At 39.8% G+C, this 16,585-nt stretch overlaps 1 protein-coding gene and 2 long non-coding RNA genes across 4 annotated transcripts in view; 1 reads left to right on the top strand and 2 right to left on the bottom strand.

Annotated features, from left to right (window-relative positions):
- LOC102677579 (protein TANC2) overlaps positions 1–16,585 on the top strand; it is a 44,172-nt gene that overhangs the window by 3,900 nt on the left and 23,687 nt on the right. For both annotated transcript variants that reach the window (XM_006620284.2, XM_006620286.2), the window contains exon 2: positions 1,732–1,883. In XM_006620284.2, the coding sequence (XP_006620347.1) occupies positions 1,787–1,883 (97 nt within the window). In that variant the 5' untranslated portion in view covers positions 1,732–1,786. The remainder of the gene's footprint in view (positions 1–1,731; positions 1,884–16,585) is intronic.
- On the bottom strand, positions 11,606–13,496 carry LOC116186189. The gene is made up of 2 exons (XR_004151137.1): positions 12,387–13,496; positions 11,606–12,285 (listed from the first exon to the last, which is right to left on the bottom strand). It is a non-coding gene; the product is annotated as an uncharacterized LOC116186189 (long non-coding RNA).
- On the bottom strand, positions 15,052–16,547 carry LOC102677496. Its single transcript, XR_004151136.1, has 2 exons — positions 16,044–16,547; positions 15,052–15,726 (listed from the first exon to the last, which is right to left on the bottom strand). It is a non-coding gene; the product is annotated as an uncharacterized LOC102677496 (long non-coding RNA).

Here is a 16,585-nt window from a genome sequence, read left to right as displayed (position 1 = left end):
TGTTTTTTTTTTTTTTTTTTCTTTCGAAATAATCGATCGATCTAAATCTTTCGGTTACCATTAGAGCACTTATAAATTGTAACGAGGAGGAAAAGAAAAAGAAGGAAATGTTATGTTTAAACGAATTATATATAGTTCGATTCAAGTTTGATTTGGAAAATTTTTTTCTCACTTATCCGGACAACGTGGAAAACCTTTGAGATTTACGCATTTCGCAACGGTTCGATATTGTTTGCAATAGAGTCATGTACCGACAGCCGGTACATTCTTAGACATAATGACGGCGGCGTTCGTTCGGTGATCGCATCTTGGAAGAATGACGTCTACCGGTGCGTCGAGACGACGGCGGTCGTTCTACCCGAAATAGATCTCGAATACGAAGACGACTCGTGAATGCATCCACGAGGAAACCGGTTGCTAGGGGAAAAACGAATCATTTCGATACGTTTATTAATGAAGAAAATTCCAAGCCTCTTAAACGCCGCTGCGCTGTGTGGTAAGATCGAAAGAATCCAGAAACGCATCTAAAAAGAAATATTGCCTTCATTCTTGTCTCTTACTCAGTCATTACACGCTGGAAGGAATATTTTATATTGGAAAAGTCGATGATTAATTAACGAAGTATTTCAAAGACGACTCAATTCGCATATTGTGAATCTTCGATAACGAAATTTTTCTTTGTGGTGTCAGATATTTTAAATATACAAAACGTGAAACAGGGATCGGCTTGTTTGACTTAAATTCTGGAGGGGTTGCCATTTTTGGTACAAGGACGCGTATGTCGGTCGAAATGGTATAGGAATGAACATATGGGACAACGCGTAACATTTGCACGATCATCGAAGTAGAGGGAAAAATAAACTAAATCTTTATTATCTCGAAAAATTTCCTAGTAACCTTTTGAATCATTTGTTTTTCCGGTTTATTTAAATTTATTGTTAAAGATATACATATACATGCAAAATATTGCATATATCATTATGCTCGATAAGCGGATAAGATAATTTTAATTCCAAGAATTTCATTCCAATATGCAAATCGTGCGAACGTTTGAGTGAAGTTCTCGCGAATAAAATATGTATGTGCATGATGAAATCTTCGTTTTGGTAATGCAACGCTTACATGCGCCCATATTATATCGAATAACGGTATTAACGAGTTCCTGGCACGTTATTTATAATTTCCATAAAATGGATAGTAGGTTTACGATTGACGGGAGTTATATTCAATTTCAATTTCACCGTATGTTATTTATTCACTATCGATAAAAGCGGAAATTATTTTTATAAATGTGATAAAATGTGTCCACGGATTCAATGGCGGCAGCCGGATTCGTATTGCGAGAGAACAACTTTTACTCCCTGGAATTTATCAGTTTTTGTTAAACTTAATCGGTAAAGAGGGAAAAAATCGTGGAGAGTAGCAATATACTTTCGTCAAAAATCCAAAGAAATCCCAACAAATACTATATTTGGCATTCTGAGTCACGACACAGTTGCGCAGCCGCACCGCAAGCTTTGAATTCTACCGCGTAAGTCAATGCACCGCTATTTCGTCTTTTTCCTTCCATTCAAATTCTTCGAACTTCTCCGTTTCTATTCTTTATCTACGAGTCTCGAACTTTTGGAAAGTATACTATAAATAACGAACACATCTTTGACACACTTACGTTACGAGACAACAAACAAATCGAATTTATTTTTTTTTCTAATTATGTAATTTTTCTTTCAGGTCGTTCGCGGATGTATTCTAAGGGAAAAAAATCGTCTGTTTAAAATTCGGCACGATGAGGGCACGAGACTCGATCGTGTACACTCCGGTGTCCCTTGGACCGGATACGGATGACGAGGAAACGTTGGTCAACGCGGAAGTTTACAACAATGGTGAGTTTTATCATTTTTTATTCACGTAAGCACAATAAATCTTCTTAGAAAGAAAAGGTAATAAAGTTTAGAAATCATTGTTTTGCGAATTCAATTTTGTATTTCATAGAACGAATGTTAAGCGCGCCAGTGGAATAAGTTGATATTTTTACCAACGATCGGTAATAAAGTTCCGTATATTTCTAACGAGGTAAGGTTAGTGGCCTCCACGGATTTATTAATCAAATCTCAACGACAAAAGAATCCCCTTATCTTGTCATTAATGTTTAATGTCGCATAACGATGTTTAATAGTGTTTTACGAATTTTTACGCGTTCCGGTTCAGTTTTCTCTACGGATCAATTACTAACATTGAATCGTACGTATCTTCGAATTTATCGCACTTAACGAATCCTACGTGAAATGAAAAATGGAATCAACGTTCAAAAATGATAGAAATTGAAGGAAATAGATTAATGAATCGCGGATGTTTGTGCAAATTTACACTTTCATCATAATTAAAGAAGTGGAGCATAAATGAAAATTTATAATTCATCCTCCAAGTTTCAAACGTGTGTTTTATACAGAATTTTACAGAATTTAAAATTTTCCATAAATGCACTATCTAAGTAATAAGAGAAAACGTAGATTGGACGCGTAATAAATTATCGCTTCTTACCGTTCGAAATCGCATCGCATAAAATGTAAGGCAAATTCCAGGGCGTACAGGAACGCCGCTAACTAGATGGGACATTTTTCCTTATTAAAATTCCACGGTGACCGAACACGGATATTCCTGACCAAGTCAAGCCGGATGCGATTGGAAATCGAACCGGAGAGCGAAGACTCCGATCTCTGACTCAGAGCAGACACCTACACGACTTCCGAATTCGAACTTCGCGGTTGTAATGCACGTAGGATAGGGCGGGGGCGTGGCGCATGTACGCAATATACCGAAGCACAAGCCGCGTCAGCCTCCGTTTTTGGCAATGATAATACCGCTCACCTGGTATTGTTTAATCGTCGTCTCTTATCTTTTTCGCGAACCTCGCGAAACTGACACGATCGTCGCGCTCAAATATTTGATTATCTGTCCTTATCTCTCTCGTAAAGCGATTCCTCGAAACGAGGCGTCACTTCGTTCTCGAGAAAATTAATTTTTGAGAAAGAGTATCATCAGAATAATCTTCTTTTTACTTCCAGTAATTAATGATAAATTACAGATCGATGGAGTATATCTTTTGTAGATTAATCAAACGATCTTTTTTGCGAAAAGATTGAAAGGAAAGATAAATTGTTAAAAATGGAATAGCTCGATTCTTAATTAACGTTATCGCGAATTTATATCATTGTATTGGTATAACACTTCAAAAGATCAAAAATTGTCGTTTCCGTTTCTTGAATGATATCGCGAATCTGATCGCAATCGATGACACACCGGCTATATTTACAGAAAACTAATATCAGTAGGCGGGTATCTTGATTTATATAAGGGTATTGTTGTTCGCGTTACGAGAATATGTATCGTTTCGCGCCGGTTCGATAATCGGTATTTGTTCGACGAGCGTGATAACAGGCGTTAAACGGAGTGCAGACACACCAGAAGCCGGTGCACACCCTAAGAAAGGATCGTCCACGACTATTCAATACTCCTCGATAACCATTATCTGTAGTTGGCGCCGTCTGGCGATCTTATTAATTTTCCCAATCGAGCTATTTATATGAAAAATAACACACGCATCCACCTCGACGCGAGTTGCACGGGGAATACAAGAGGAGGAAGCATAAATCGTCTCCGGTAGATGAGAACGGTAAATGACGGAGTTTTACGATCGATTTCCTGCACGATGGAGAAAGTAACCGCATCGAGGCGAGGAAATGTCGGTTTAGTTTAATTACGAGCCGATGCAATATCCAACTGTGCTTTCTCCACGGGTCTTCCTCCCTGTTCAACATTAAAAAACGCGTTTATCTCGTGCGTCACGATATTCTCTGGTAATACATCTATTGGGAAGACCTCCTCGTTTCCCTGACCACCATTCGAATCTGCACCGCATCCGGATGCAGATAAAACGTTCCTGCTCGTTCCTTTTATGGATAATCGTAATTAACTCCCTTCTGTTTTTCTCGCTATCGTACATCATTCTACTAGCCTCCTCCATTGAATTCGAGATCGGGAACGTAACGCGTTGTCCAGAAAGAGAGAGAGAGAATACTGTCCCCACGAGTCGTTCCGACGTAATTCCCAGCCGGACGCGCTTTCCACATCGAGAATCGTAACCGCTCGTTGCGTAACCGATGTATATAAATCGTATCGCGGCTGAAACGCGTGAAACAGGGCCGCGTTACTCAATGAATCTCTCTGAGAAGCCGAAAACGAGCGTTGGCCAGGGCGTACGATATGAAAAATTTTCCAGAATTTGTAAGAAACATTTTCTGTCCATATTATCATAATGCAAAGTATTATGCGTTCCTATTTTACGGAAGAATAGTCACGTCGATGATGAGACACCCAGTGTAAGCTATTTCGAGCTATGTATATCTTCTTTAAAAGTGATCAAATTAAATAGAAGATGCAAAAGGTACACATTCTTCCCGATGAATGTCTCTCTCGATGCATGATATAATCCCGTATTTATCATTTTTCCATTCATACGCGCAAACTTTCTCTTTTGATTCTTCGTTCGTCGCAATAAGCTCGCCGCGTCCAACACGTCGCATTCGCTCTGGACGATATCTGGACGATCATCGGGACATATCGCGGCCGGTTTCATGCGGGACACGTAGTAGACGCAATGCCGCGTGTATATACGTATCGTGGCCGCATAAAACTGGCGGGGACGTGGCTTTCAGCGCCCTCGTCAGATCCAGGATCTCGAGCACGTAGGATCCTCCGGCGAAAAAACGCCTAGGAGCGGCCTTAGTGCGTGTAGACTCGGTGGACGGCGAGCGTGCACGCTCCTGGAGAGATGGTAATCGCGTTGAGTGGTGGTTGTCGGTGATGTTGGTCGTCGTGCACCGACGGCCACCGATCGTAACGAGCCGATCCCAAGGGTTTTTCTTCTTTCGTGGGAATATACGTCTTCTACTTGCAGAGACTGTGCGATGGACAGAGAGAAAGAGAGAGAGAGAGAGAGAAAGAGAGAGTTTTGGTTTAGAAGATGACGTAGGATTGACGAGTGGACTCGATTTTTATTGGAAATTGGAGAAGAGCGATTTTCGATCGAGTGTGGGGTTAATCGGTGAAAAGGTTTCTCCTGTTCCGTTAATTGGGTCGCTGCGACGAAAATCGTGAAAGTAACTTCCACTGTTTCAAGGCGAGCGATATTTCGTCTCGGAGGAAGGAATGAGAAGATTGTACGCGCGTAATTGTGAACAGTGTATTACGAATAATTTCGAACGTTTCTTTTTTATGTATTATTGAATTACGTGGAACACAGAAACAGCTTTATCCCCGTCATACTTTATTTGTTCTCTCCGTCTAATTGAAACTGTTTATAATTTAATAAAATAGGACATTTTTTTTTTTATATATTAACCGTTACGTTTCTTCTAAGATAGGGGAGAAAATTTTTTATTTCGTCCTAAGAATAAATATCTTAAATTCGCGTAATTAAAATATTTGTACATCAAGGCGTAACAGCAAGGTTGGCCGATTGTAAAATTTAATTAATCAACGAGCAAGTGTATTCCATAATGGAATACCCGGAGGGCGACTAATTATGTGAAAATTACACATCATTTGGACGGTCAATTCGCGTGAATGGTATTGCGGTCTCGATCCTCTCTCGCGTTTTCTACTCGTTACCCTTCGCGAGAGCAGTTGCACCAATCTCGCCCCAGGCCGATCCGGGCCCCGTGTTGTTGCCCAACCTGTGTTGTCGGTGCATTTATCGGGCCCCCTGCACCGACACCTCGCCCAGCGATAAAACACGGTACACATGTTGTAAAACGTAATCGAAACCGTTATTGTTATAGATCTCACGGCCGATACGGGACATTGGAGCAATTTGCTCGGCGGCGTGACACGATCCACCTTGTTCCATACGCCCTTTTCCGTGGCCCGATTTTTCACGCGGCGCGCCCTCGTGGCGCGTGTAACGCCGATCGATTTTCGTCTCGATCGATCGAGAAATCGAATGGTGCCGCGAGCTCGTATGAAATGTTATACGTGGCGCAGATGTTATCGAGGCGAAAAGAAAAAAGAATCCGCAATTACGTCGAACGGTTTTCTTATTTAAACGAAGCGAGAGAGAAGGAAGAGAAGTCGAGTAATCGAGGCAGGGATCGTGGAACGAGAAACTAGATCACTGGACTAAATAGGCTGATAGGTATATTCGTTTGAAAATTTCACGTTGCACGTATACGGTGTTAATTAATTACGCCATCTCTATCGCCCTTCCTCTCTTAATTGCCCCATAATTACTCGAGTTAATTTATGCGAAACGAACTCCCTTTCGCGGGAACCCGTGAGAATCAGTGTGTAAACGTTGGACTTTCGAGACGCCCTTTTCTGTGATCGCGATATCGCGTTATTAACGTTATCGTTAGAAATCTGCCTATCGTATAATGAATTTTTTAAAATGCTAGGGGAATTTACTTCGTTACGATAGCTTATCACGCGGAGAAAAAAAGATACGATCGAAAGAAAAGCTGTATAATAAGATAAATAAAATAATATCGTGAGAAGATGATCTGCTGGACTCGCTATGATAATTCAACCTTAAACGATCTCTGCTTTTGAATACTTGTTATAATTCAAAATTAATGTATGCAAAACAGGCCAATCACTTGCGAGAAAGTAAAATCGGCGAGCCATCTAGCGGCAATCATTCGAACCGCTCGGCGGAAAGAATCGAACTAGAAAAATATTCATCGAGTGTTTGTATCTTATAACACAAAGAAGGACAAATTATTGTCATATAGATATAGTCAGTTCGTGCACTCGTTCGTTCAACGGTCACGGGTGCACGTGCACACGCGTGCCTATCTATACGAGGCGGCCTCGTGCCTCGATCGAAGTGTATCGGGCCTTGAATGAAAGAAGGATTCGAACGACTGAATGAACCGAGGCAGCGAGTATGTCTGAGCGAACGAGCGTGCGTGGAAGGAGCGGCGGCGCGGCGTGTAGGAGCGAGCGTGGGCGAGCGCACGCGTACCTCTGCGAGAGAGGTTTTCGCGTACGAATATTCTCTTCGTCTCATCTTCCATTTTTTTCTTCACTTCCTTCGACCAGTAAACGTTTCCACGCTTTTGGTGGTCCTTTCGCGGATTTTACGATACCCCATAACGCTGTAATTAATTCGGAATCGAGGTTGTTAAGTCGATAAATAATGGAGGGGTATAAAAAGTAGTGGAACGAACGCGTTGTACGAGCGACGTCAATCTGTCTCCGATCGAAGGGACGGTAGGCGTACAATTCTAAATTGTATAGATTAGAATTCGTTTGATTATATTCTGAGATTGTTTTGATTGTTTTAAATACGGAGATAATGTAGAGGCATTAGGTGGTCTTTGAAAATGACGTGTCCAGACCGCAGATCTATTTATCAATTAGGAGACATATGATACTCTCTTACGATAAAATCGAACCTATCTTCCAACCAATTTTATACAATATGAAACAAAAAATGAAAAAAAAATGTAGTTAATCATTTTCATACTACGCATTTCATAATCATAATTTAAAATTGATATAAACATTCTCTTGATCAAAATTCCAGTCATCCCCTGAAATATTATATCGTCGCGATCACAGGATAAGGATTGTCCACGTATACAGAAAACTTTCTAATTACATTTTTCGCGTCAAGATCATTGTCTCTCCTCATTGTCACTCATCCCTGGCCGCCGTCGTCACGAGTCAAACCAGATATCCGATGTCGATCCTCGTGTGTCGCGCACGCGCTTCCCCGTGCATTGTATTGCAAATGAGGACTCGTCGACAAGGGAAGGCGTGAAAGTCTGAAAGCCAGGTCCACGAGGGTACCAAACAGAGGTTTCACGCGTGGAGGGGAAGAAGAATCGAAATCCCTCGGAAGAAGATCTTCGTCCCGTGAAATTGGACGTGAGACGCCTTAATTCGTCCCGATCGAGCGTGTATCGACGTTCATACACCCACGTGACAGGAGGCCATTCAGTGTAAATCGCGAGCGGACACGTCCAGGCCCCGTGTAGCCGCGCGTTTACGCTCGGGGACAAGCTTAATTCGTGTTCGAGCGTGCAACGGCCGTCCGTTCATTCGGCCTCATGAATGCAACACCGCTGGAAAACCGGTGTCTCGTTTCCTTCTTCGTTTCTGCCTCTTCCGACCCCTCGACGCCTTCGTTCGTTTCAACCGTGGACCACGAGAATACGCGAAATTACGTACTCGTACTCGTTCCAGAGGATCGAGTGTACGTGTGTGTAAATTTGGATTTGTGGCAGTGGCCATGTGGGCGGACTAGGTATCCGCGTTATTGGTCTGCCGATTCCACGGTATGTATTTCACCGGGTCCACGAGATTATTCGTGCGAGATCTGGTAGTCTGTGAATCAGTCGAAAGTTTCTTCGAATTTTGTATGTATCTCGTTGTATCGAAACCAATTACCAACAGTTAATATTAATATCTCTTTCAGAGAGAGGATTTGTAGAAAAATTTTGAGACTTTGAATGAAAGGTTGAAAGGACATCTCAAGTCAAGGAACTCGAATTTATGATAGTGCGAAATATTTTCCACTAGCGGTAAGACTGTAATTTAACCGATTGTCGGTGCTAAGAGGATGAAGAAAAGATAGGCTCGGGTGTATTCTTTCTTCGTTACAACTCGAATTTCCCAGTAAAATAAAAATTCGCCACGGGTTTTTACCCATCCCTTCGACAATTATCGTCTCCTCGCCCCCACGATCGTAAAGAAGCGGAATTTCTACTAAGCGAGGATACTTTTATCGATCGAGGACACCAGAAATCGTTTAACGATCGTAATTCGCGAGAATTTAAATAAATTCGGCCCCTGTCGGCTACGTTCTCTCCTCCAAGTCCTCCGTCGAGGATCGTTCGAGCCAACCTCCAGGCACGCACGGTGCTCAGAGGTTATAATTCAACCTCGGCGCGAGCTGAGCGTATTCGTTCGCAAGGTTGACGTTAAAAACGATGAGGTGTTATTTCTTCCTGAAACACGCGCGCACGAAACGTGTAACGATGCCTTTAACCTCGCGTTTGGCAATGGTAATTAGTATCCTACGGGTCGAAGGGAGATATTAATGCGGCACACGTAGCAACCATATACGTTCGTCGCCCATTTGCTTCGTATTTTTTTTTTTATTTTTGAATAACTTTTCACGCCTTTTATTCCCTAAAAAAAGAAGACTTATCTATCCTCCTTCTTTCTATTTTTGCGCGGTTTCAATGTTTGTCGTGGCTCGTTAAATGATTCCTCGTTTAGGAAGAACATTGTGTGCCTTTTGATCTCACATCCTGGAATAGTTTCGTAACGCTGCGTTTGGAGAAGAGTTACGAAAAGTTGCTATATATAATGTAATTGAGTGGTCGATTGAATATTCGTGCAAATTGTCTTGATTATTTTTGATATTGAAGTCGATAGATTACACTTTTTTTCAATTTATAATAGCTCGCAAAATATCTTTTCAGACATGCCAACAAATTCCTTAATTCTAATTCCTTGTCGTCGTATACACGGACACGTCCAAAGACAACACGTACACGTTTTAGCTTCAATTTCCTGTTTTACAACATATCAATGAAGATCTCCATCAACGAAGATTTCTCCTCTACGCATCGTTTTTTTATTTTTTATCCTCGCCGAGCTGTTAATACACGTGAAAGTCGAACGCATTCGAGGACCGAGTTTTCGACCGTCTCCCGGCCGAAACGAGACGTTTCATTCCACAAAGACAAAGATTCCACGACGGGAAGAATTTCGAATGTGGAGTTGGTACGGATTCCACGAAAGAATTCGCCGCAGAAGGGGTGAGTCCGCGCGAGGGGGTTAATGACGAGAAAAGGGGGAGGGAAAAAATGCGGCTGAGCCACGTCACTCGACAGGTAGTCGCCCTGGGAAGATCGTAGACGCCGTGGAATCTTCTCTGTGGGGCATAGAAATTTTTTTTTTTTTTTTTACCACCAGATCTCCTCGTACCCCGAATCCATCAAATCGGTTTCACCAGCGTTAAGGTCACAGGCGGTGCAACGCGGCGGAGATTCATTTCGGAAGATAGGGCCTGGAGTCGAGAGAGAGAGAAAGAGAGAGAGAGAGAGGAAAGAACCGGTCGTAAATTTCTGTAAATTCGTGCCCCGAAATATTATCTTCGTTCTTTGTACTGTAACACCATACAGAGGAAACACGGCCGGTTTCGTGTGAAGTACAACGAGTATCGTTTGTTTTAACGTGTACTCGCGCGATAATTAACGAAGATGTGCATTGGCAATCGAAAGTATTAGATCACTTGCTTTGTTTGGAGAAATTGTATTAATTTAAATTGAAGTTACACGAGTATTGTTTAATCCATTTTATTATTTGGAATCTATAATAGAAATATAGAATAATATTTTTTTTTTGATATTTATAGATGTATAAATGATTTGAATATACTTTTTTTATTTTTGATTATCGAATATAGCTTTGGAGTATATCGGAAATGTCATATGAGAAGTGATATTGAAACAATATTAAATCAATGAATAATTTATTATTCAACTGTTCTTTTAACGAATTTTGATTAACGAATCGAAAGCATAGTTTTAAAAATTTATCGTCTCAATAACTATCATTTATCGTATAAAATAAAATATCTTTAATCAACGTGAAATCACAGGAACAAAAGATACTCGATTAAACATCTTTCTGTATTTTCCCTTCTTTCGTAGTAAGTGTACACGTAGTAGAACACCAATTTTATTTCAATTCACGGTCATCGATACGGACGATTCTGCAGGAGCAATTTCAACTCGGTAGAAACGAGACACCGTAACGACCACCGTTTAATCGCCATTGATCGGCCGGTGATCCTCCTCTACCTAGACCCGAATAAAGTACACCGGATCGGTGCCGCAGGAAATTCGTACGTGGGCGAGCAATCTCGTCGCATCGTCTCCTATCGTGACGAACGATTTAACGTTTAACATTGCCCACGCATCCAATTGTACCTAATGCGTCGGCAGAGAGCTCGAAGTAACGCGAATAATTTCCTCTCATCGGGCCCTTCGGCATGCTGTCCGACATCGTGCCCGCCACGCTATAAATACTTTTCACACTTTTGCGTTCGAAGTGTAATCACGCATTGTTTTCATTCGCTCGAAACCTTTCTGCTACTGTCCATCTATAATTAAACTCTATAAATAACTCGTCTATGAGGGAACACTAAAATGAAACTCTTTCGAGGGAGAGAGGGAGGAAGAACTTTAAATCGAAATTCTTTTAAGAATTTTATAAGAGAGCTTTTGAAATTTCTTTGAACCGAAGAAAACTTTGGAATTTTTTCGATCATTAAATTCTATCCAAAAAAAAATAAAGATCTTTCAATAAAGAGAGATTTTAATAATGTAATTGGTAATGTTTGAAAGTGAAATTTGTATCCTAAAAGAAAATCTATAAAAGAACTTAAAATGAAATTCTCTTATTAAAGGGAAATTGTCAAAGGGAACTTTTCAAAGGAATCTTAAATTTTTATACCAAAGGAAATTCTATAAAAAAATTATAAATTTCTTACGTGAGAGGAAACTTTATAAGAGAATATTTTTTTTATAAAATAATCTATTTTATCTATCTCCATTCAATTTCAGTTCAGATTCAATATTGTTTGTTGAATATCGAGTGAAAAGGATCAAGTACCGCGTTAAACGGCGAAAGTCGAATGGTATACGGAAAAAACGCGGAGCTAAAGAGCGACGCAGATCGGTGGACAGCGGTTACGTACTACGTACTCTTACAAAGGTGTGTTTATCGCACCTTTCCACGTAGGCCAGTGTGGCGGATGCGGGTGGGCGGACCGGGATCGGGCCCGTGGCGGTGCAACGAAGCCGGAGAACCCACGCTGGAACGAGCATCGGTAATTAAACGAGTACCTCGCCACGAATGCGTCATTTTTAATCGCGAATCGCTCTTCTCGAAAATCATTGCTCCCTGCCGGCAGATGTTCCGCCATTTTTGCGAGCCTTTTCAATCGACATCCTCGATATTTTATTGCATTGGACGTAAAAAACCATTTGATTAATTGCTACGATTTTATGCGCGGTTTATCTTTCTCTTAAATTATTTCCAACATTTCACACGGTGCATTTTTTCAGATTCGGATTTCTCCAAAAAAATGTGACTTTCAAAACTTTAATTTGTGAATCCAAGAAGCCAATATGCAAGTGCTAACCAGAATATTAGAAATACGTATGCATTTAGTCCGATCATAGTATAGTATTAACTTCTCTTACCCTATAATGTTAGAGATCATATACTAGCGTTGATCTTTGACCAGAGAATCGCGTGTTGATGATTCGAAGGAACAAGAAAGTCGAGTATTAGTCGAAGCTTACCTGCCTAGAAGGTGCAGGTAGCTATTGTGACGCTAGAGGTAATTAATGGGTTCGAAAGAGCTTCGATCAGCTTCTTCTACTGCGGTGGCTTGTAATAAAGAAGCGAGTCCATAGAATTATATAGGTCATCACTGTTCGACATTGATCTTATCCATAATCAATTCGATCATCGTTCAAAAGTTGAATATTCCATCGTGGCGATTACCACTAGATTCTTCCTAGAATCTACGTAGCTCGAGGCTCGAACTATTCGCACTTTGCATCCAAGACTGGTAATAATATTCAATCGGCCATAGTTACTGATGGAATTCATTTCCAATCATTTCAAATGACGAAAATATATATTCGAAATCACTACTTTAAATCTTCATGGTCTTAAAATTTCGAATCATTTCAAAGTTGAAATTCGAATATCCATTATTAGCCATAGTTTCAAAAATAGAAACACAGGATGCACGGTATCATGCGTATTCGACGGTCCATCGAAAACGTGGTACGAAGTCGTGCCAAGGCATGAAGGGTTCTTTTTGCTCGAGGGAGAGCCAACTTCGTGTCGAGACCCGTATAAGGACCGACTTGCACGGTACAACACACACATGCCTTCCAGTACACAGGATCCGCTATACTCTGGTACCGATATCGGCTATCTCTCAGGATCGTGCGTAGTTAATTTGTCGTAGCTCCCTTCTCGGTTCCCGATCAATCTTTTTTTTCCTCAGGAAGAAATATTCAGGTAGAAGAGTACAGTCGGCTGTATACCTTCTGCTTTTCAATCTTGGCTTTTCATTGGGACTTGACTTCGTCAATATTAACCATATGCGTTGTGCAACCCTTCCACTATAGTACTTTTCAAACTCTGTCAATGGTATCCATTGGGGGTAGGTTTAAAAATCCTCTTGACCAAGCGCTGAAAGAATATAAATTGGTACATGAATCATAGAAATTGCGGTCGAACTGTGGTATTTGTTGTGACAACGGGAATGTAGAGAGAGAATATTGAGTATTACGTATTATTCATTAATTTATGTTTTCTAAATGAAAGCCTAGCGTTAAACAAAATTCAATATTATATCTCAGTTGTCATTCTATAATATTATCATTGTTATAAATCTTTCAATATATAACAAAAAAAAGATTATTTAATCAATTCTTATATAGGAAAAATTTTAAATAATTTTTACTAAGAAATTCAAAATTTTCTTCAATGTTAATCTTCTCAAAATTGAACGTTATTCGATTCAAATTAACTCGCACATAAGTCATTTCTTTCCGATTCTTTCCGCGAGCAGTTTGCCGACCATTGCATGCGGCTGGAACCTGTTACATGCGCGCACACGGGAGCCGTAAGGTCCGCAAAGCGACACGTAATAATACGGCTGGTAGGCCGAGTGGTAGGCTGCTCGTACGTACATAAGTACTTGCTTACTTACATACACACGCCTCAGGAGCTACTTTAACCTGTTCGTCGCGGCGCTCGAGAGATCGGGTCACCCCGTAGAGGGGCCATCGCCTCGAAGAAACTCGCGGCGAGAAAGGATCAGACGGCTCTCTCGTGATCGGCGGCCAGAGCAAGGATAGAGAAATGTTTCTGAATGCAGCAGAGATCGGTCGTGTTTCCTGGAACACCTTCTTTTTATCATCCTCTCCTCTTCACGACAGGATCACGTCGAATCCTCTTCGATGCGCATTCGCCAAACCGTGTATTATGCAGATATTGTGTATATCGAACAGACGTGAAAGTAGAAAGTGGCATGGTAGAGGGAGGGCATTGGCAGAGATTGAATCCTAGACCGAGCTACACCTGCTTCGTGAATCGAACTGCGGCGTGTCTCCGTCAAATTTATGCGCTCGAATCATGTCCTCGATTTTAAATCGATAGAGGTATCTCGCGAGATCCGTATTTCTCGTTTCATTTTCGAGTGTAATCGCTGCAATTTAAGAATTCGAATTTCAATCGAAAAAGAATATTTATTGAAATTGACATATTTTTCGAAGTTGCAATTATTGATTGAAATATAGATGTTAATAATATATTTATGAAACATTTTTGAAAGATCAATGTAGGATTTTAGTTGCACAGTTGTTTTTTGACCTCTAATTTTAATGCTGGCAGAATATAGGAAGTTTGAAGTTAAAATGATTGCATTAACTCGAGTCGTGAAAGTCTTAAAACGTTTTTGAATGGTTCTAAATTTTGTCCTAACGTGTTAGGATAGTCATGGTGGGTGTACGCGAATCGAACGCGTCCTTTCAACGCTACTTCCGCTTTAACTCGCCGCGCAGTTAGTACCTTGTGGGCGAACGAGAGTATCCGCGGTTGCGTGATCGCATATCATCATTCTCCTTGGACTAGAGTTTCTACTAACCACTTCAGTCTTCTGCTTTCAGATTTTTCAATGACTGTAATGTTTAATATAGACATGCTTCTGTTTATAAGTCAGTAGATATTTATTAGTTTATAAATATGTGGACATTTTTCTTAACCACAACATTTATTTAAAGAATGTTATGAAATCATTAATTTTTATCGAAAGTATATTTTGCAATTAATAATTGCAAAAACATAATTTTGGTTTGGTAATTCCAATGTTAAAATTACCAGCAAAATCCACATACTTATAAACAAAGGTATATAATGAAACTACTTATCAATACAGTTAGTTAATTATAGTTTCAACTATTTACTTTTATTCTCATGTCATTATTACTATTCATAAAATACTTACGTATACTCATATCTATTTTAGTAACAACAATAGTATAATCATAATCAATTTTCCTTATAATATTAACAGCCAGTAAACATTGCCTTTCATAGTTATAACATAAACTCACAATTTCTTATAAAATTTATTATCTAATCCATAATTCGTGAACAGAAATATATCTTATAAAATAACAACTTGGACATAAGGTTGGCCTCGTTAGACACCAGACCTAAGTCAACGTATGACCGTTAGTCGAGAGACAGTTGGGCCAAATGTTGGATTAACATAGGTTAAAACCGAAAGGTACGGTTCGAATAACACCGGCTCGTAACTGTCCACTACGCATAGATTATTAGCCTTTGAGGTGTCCTGGTTCTCGATGCGTACTATGCAAGGACTCCGAGAGAACTTTTGCATACACGTGGTAGACTCGTTCACGCCTGGTGGATAAACGAGCGGCTGTGTCAACTTCTCTCGCCATTGGACGGGTGAACAACAGTAGCATTCCCTGGAGCGTGCTATTACTGCTCGATACTAGTCGTAACTTTGTTTTATTAAATAAGTAAGCGATCGTTGCGTAAGCATGCGTTTTCTGCGTCGCGGATTCAAGCACTGATCGAACTTCAAGAAACCTGGAAATAAAACCGATTATTTGCAATCTAAACTATATAATTTTATTAAATTTGACTGGACGATTAAAAATATTGAGTGAGAAAAATTATGATATAGAATAAGGAAGTCTATTTGCCTACCTTTTATCTTGAAAAATATATTTTTATTCATGAGTCTATGAATATCTTAATTATAATGCTTATTTAAACTGAAAAATTAAATTATTCGATTTAATATTATTAAATATTATTAAATTTGTAGAATTTAGTAACAAATATTATTTTATAATAATAATTTATAGTATATATCAGTCATTCAAAAACAACATTCTTTATACATGAATAAAAATATACAATTTTCTTTTCATCGACATTACGATTCTAACCTCACAAAAAATCTAATCAAGATCCGAAAAAATCATAAAAGTTACGATTATTATAATAAACGATTATTAAAAATATTTATTCAAAAATTAAACGATTCTAGAGATTTTAGAGAAAACACAAACTTTATGCAACGATATAAGAAAAAGATAACGGAAAAAGCATATTTTATCCTTGATCAAATCCGGCTTTCTCGAAAGTATCTTCGTCTCTCCTGGTTTCCATAGTTTCTGTTTGAATCGACCTATATATTCAGTGGCACAATTAAAATTCCCTCCAAAAGAAAAAAAAGAGGAAACAAAAAAGAGAAAGAAAAGAAGTTCTCTCGAGCTGCAAGTATACACAGGCTAGCCGCTGCTCTTGAGCAGAAGACTCAATAGAATCGAGAAACCGCGCATGCGCAAGCGCGAAAACCAGACATCGAAGCAACTCGGCGGAAGAGTCGACCGTGAGGATCGAGACGAGAAGTCGTCGAGTATAACCAGCATCTATCCAG

Source organism: Apis dorsata, unplaced genomic scaffold, assembly GCF_000469605.1.
Source record: "Apis dorsata unplaced genomic scaffold, Apis dorsata 1.3 scaffold_499, whole genome shotgun sequence".
Classification (NCBI taxonomy): Eukaryota; Metazoa; Arthropoda; class Insecta; order Hymenoptera; family Apidae; genus Apis; species Apis dorsata.
This window is presented reverse-complemented; position numbering and strand designations above follow the sequence as displayed.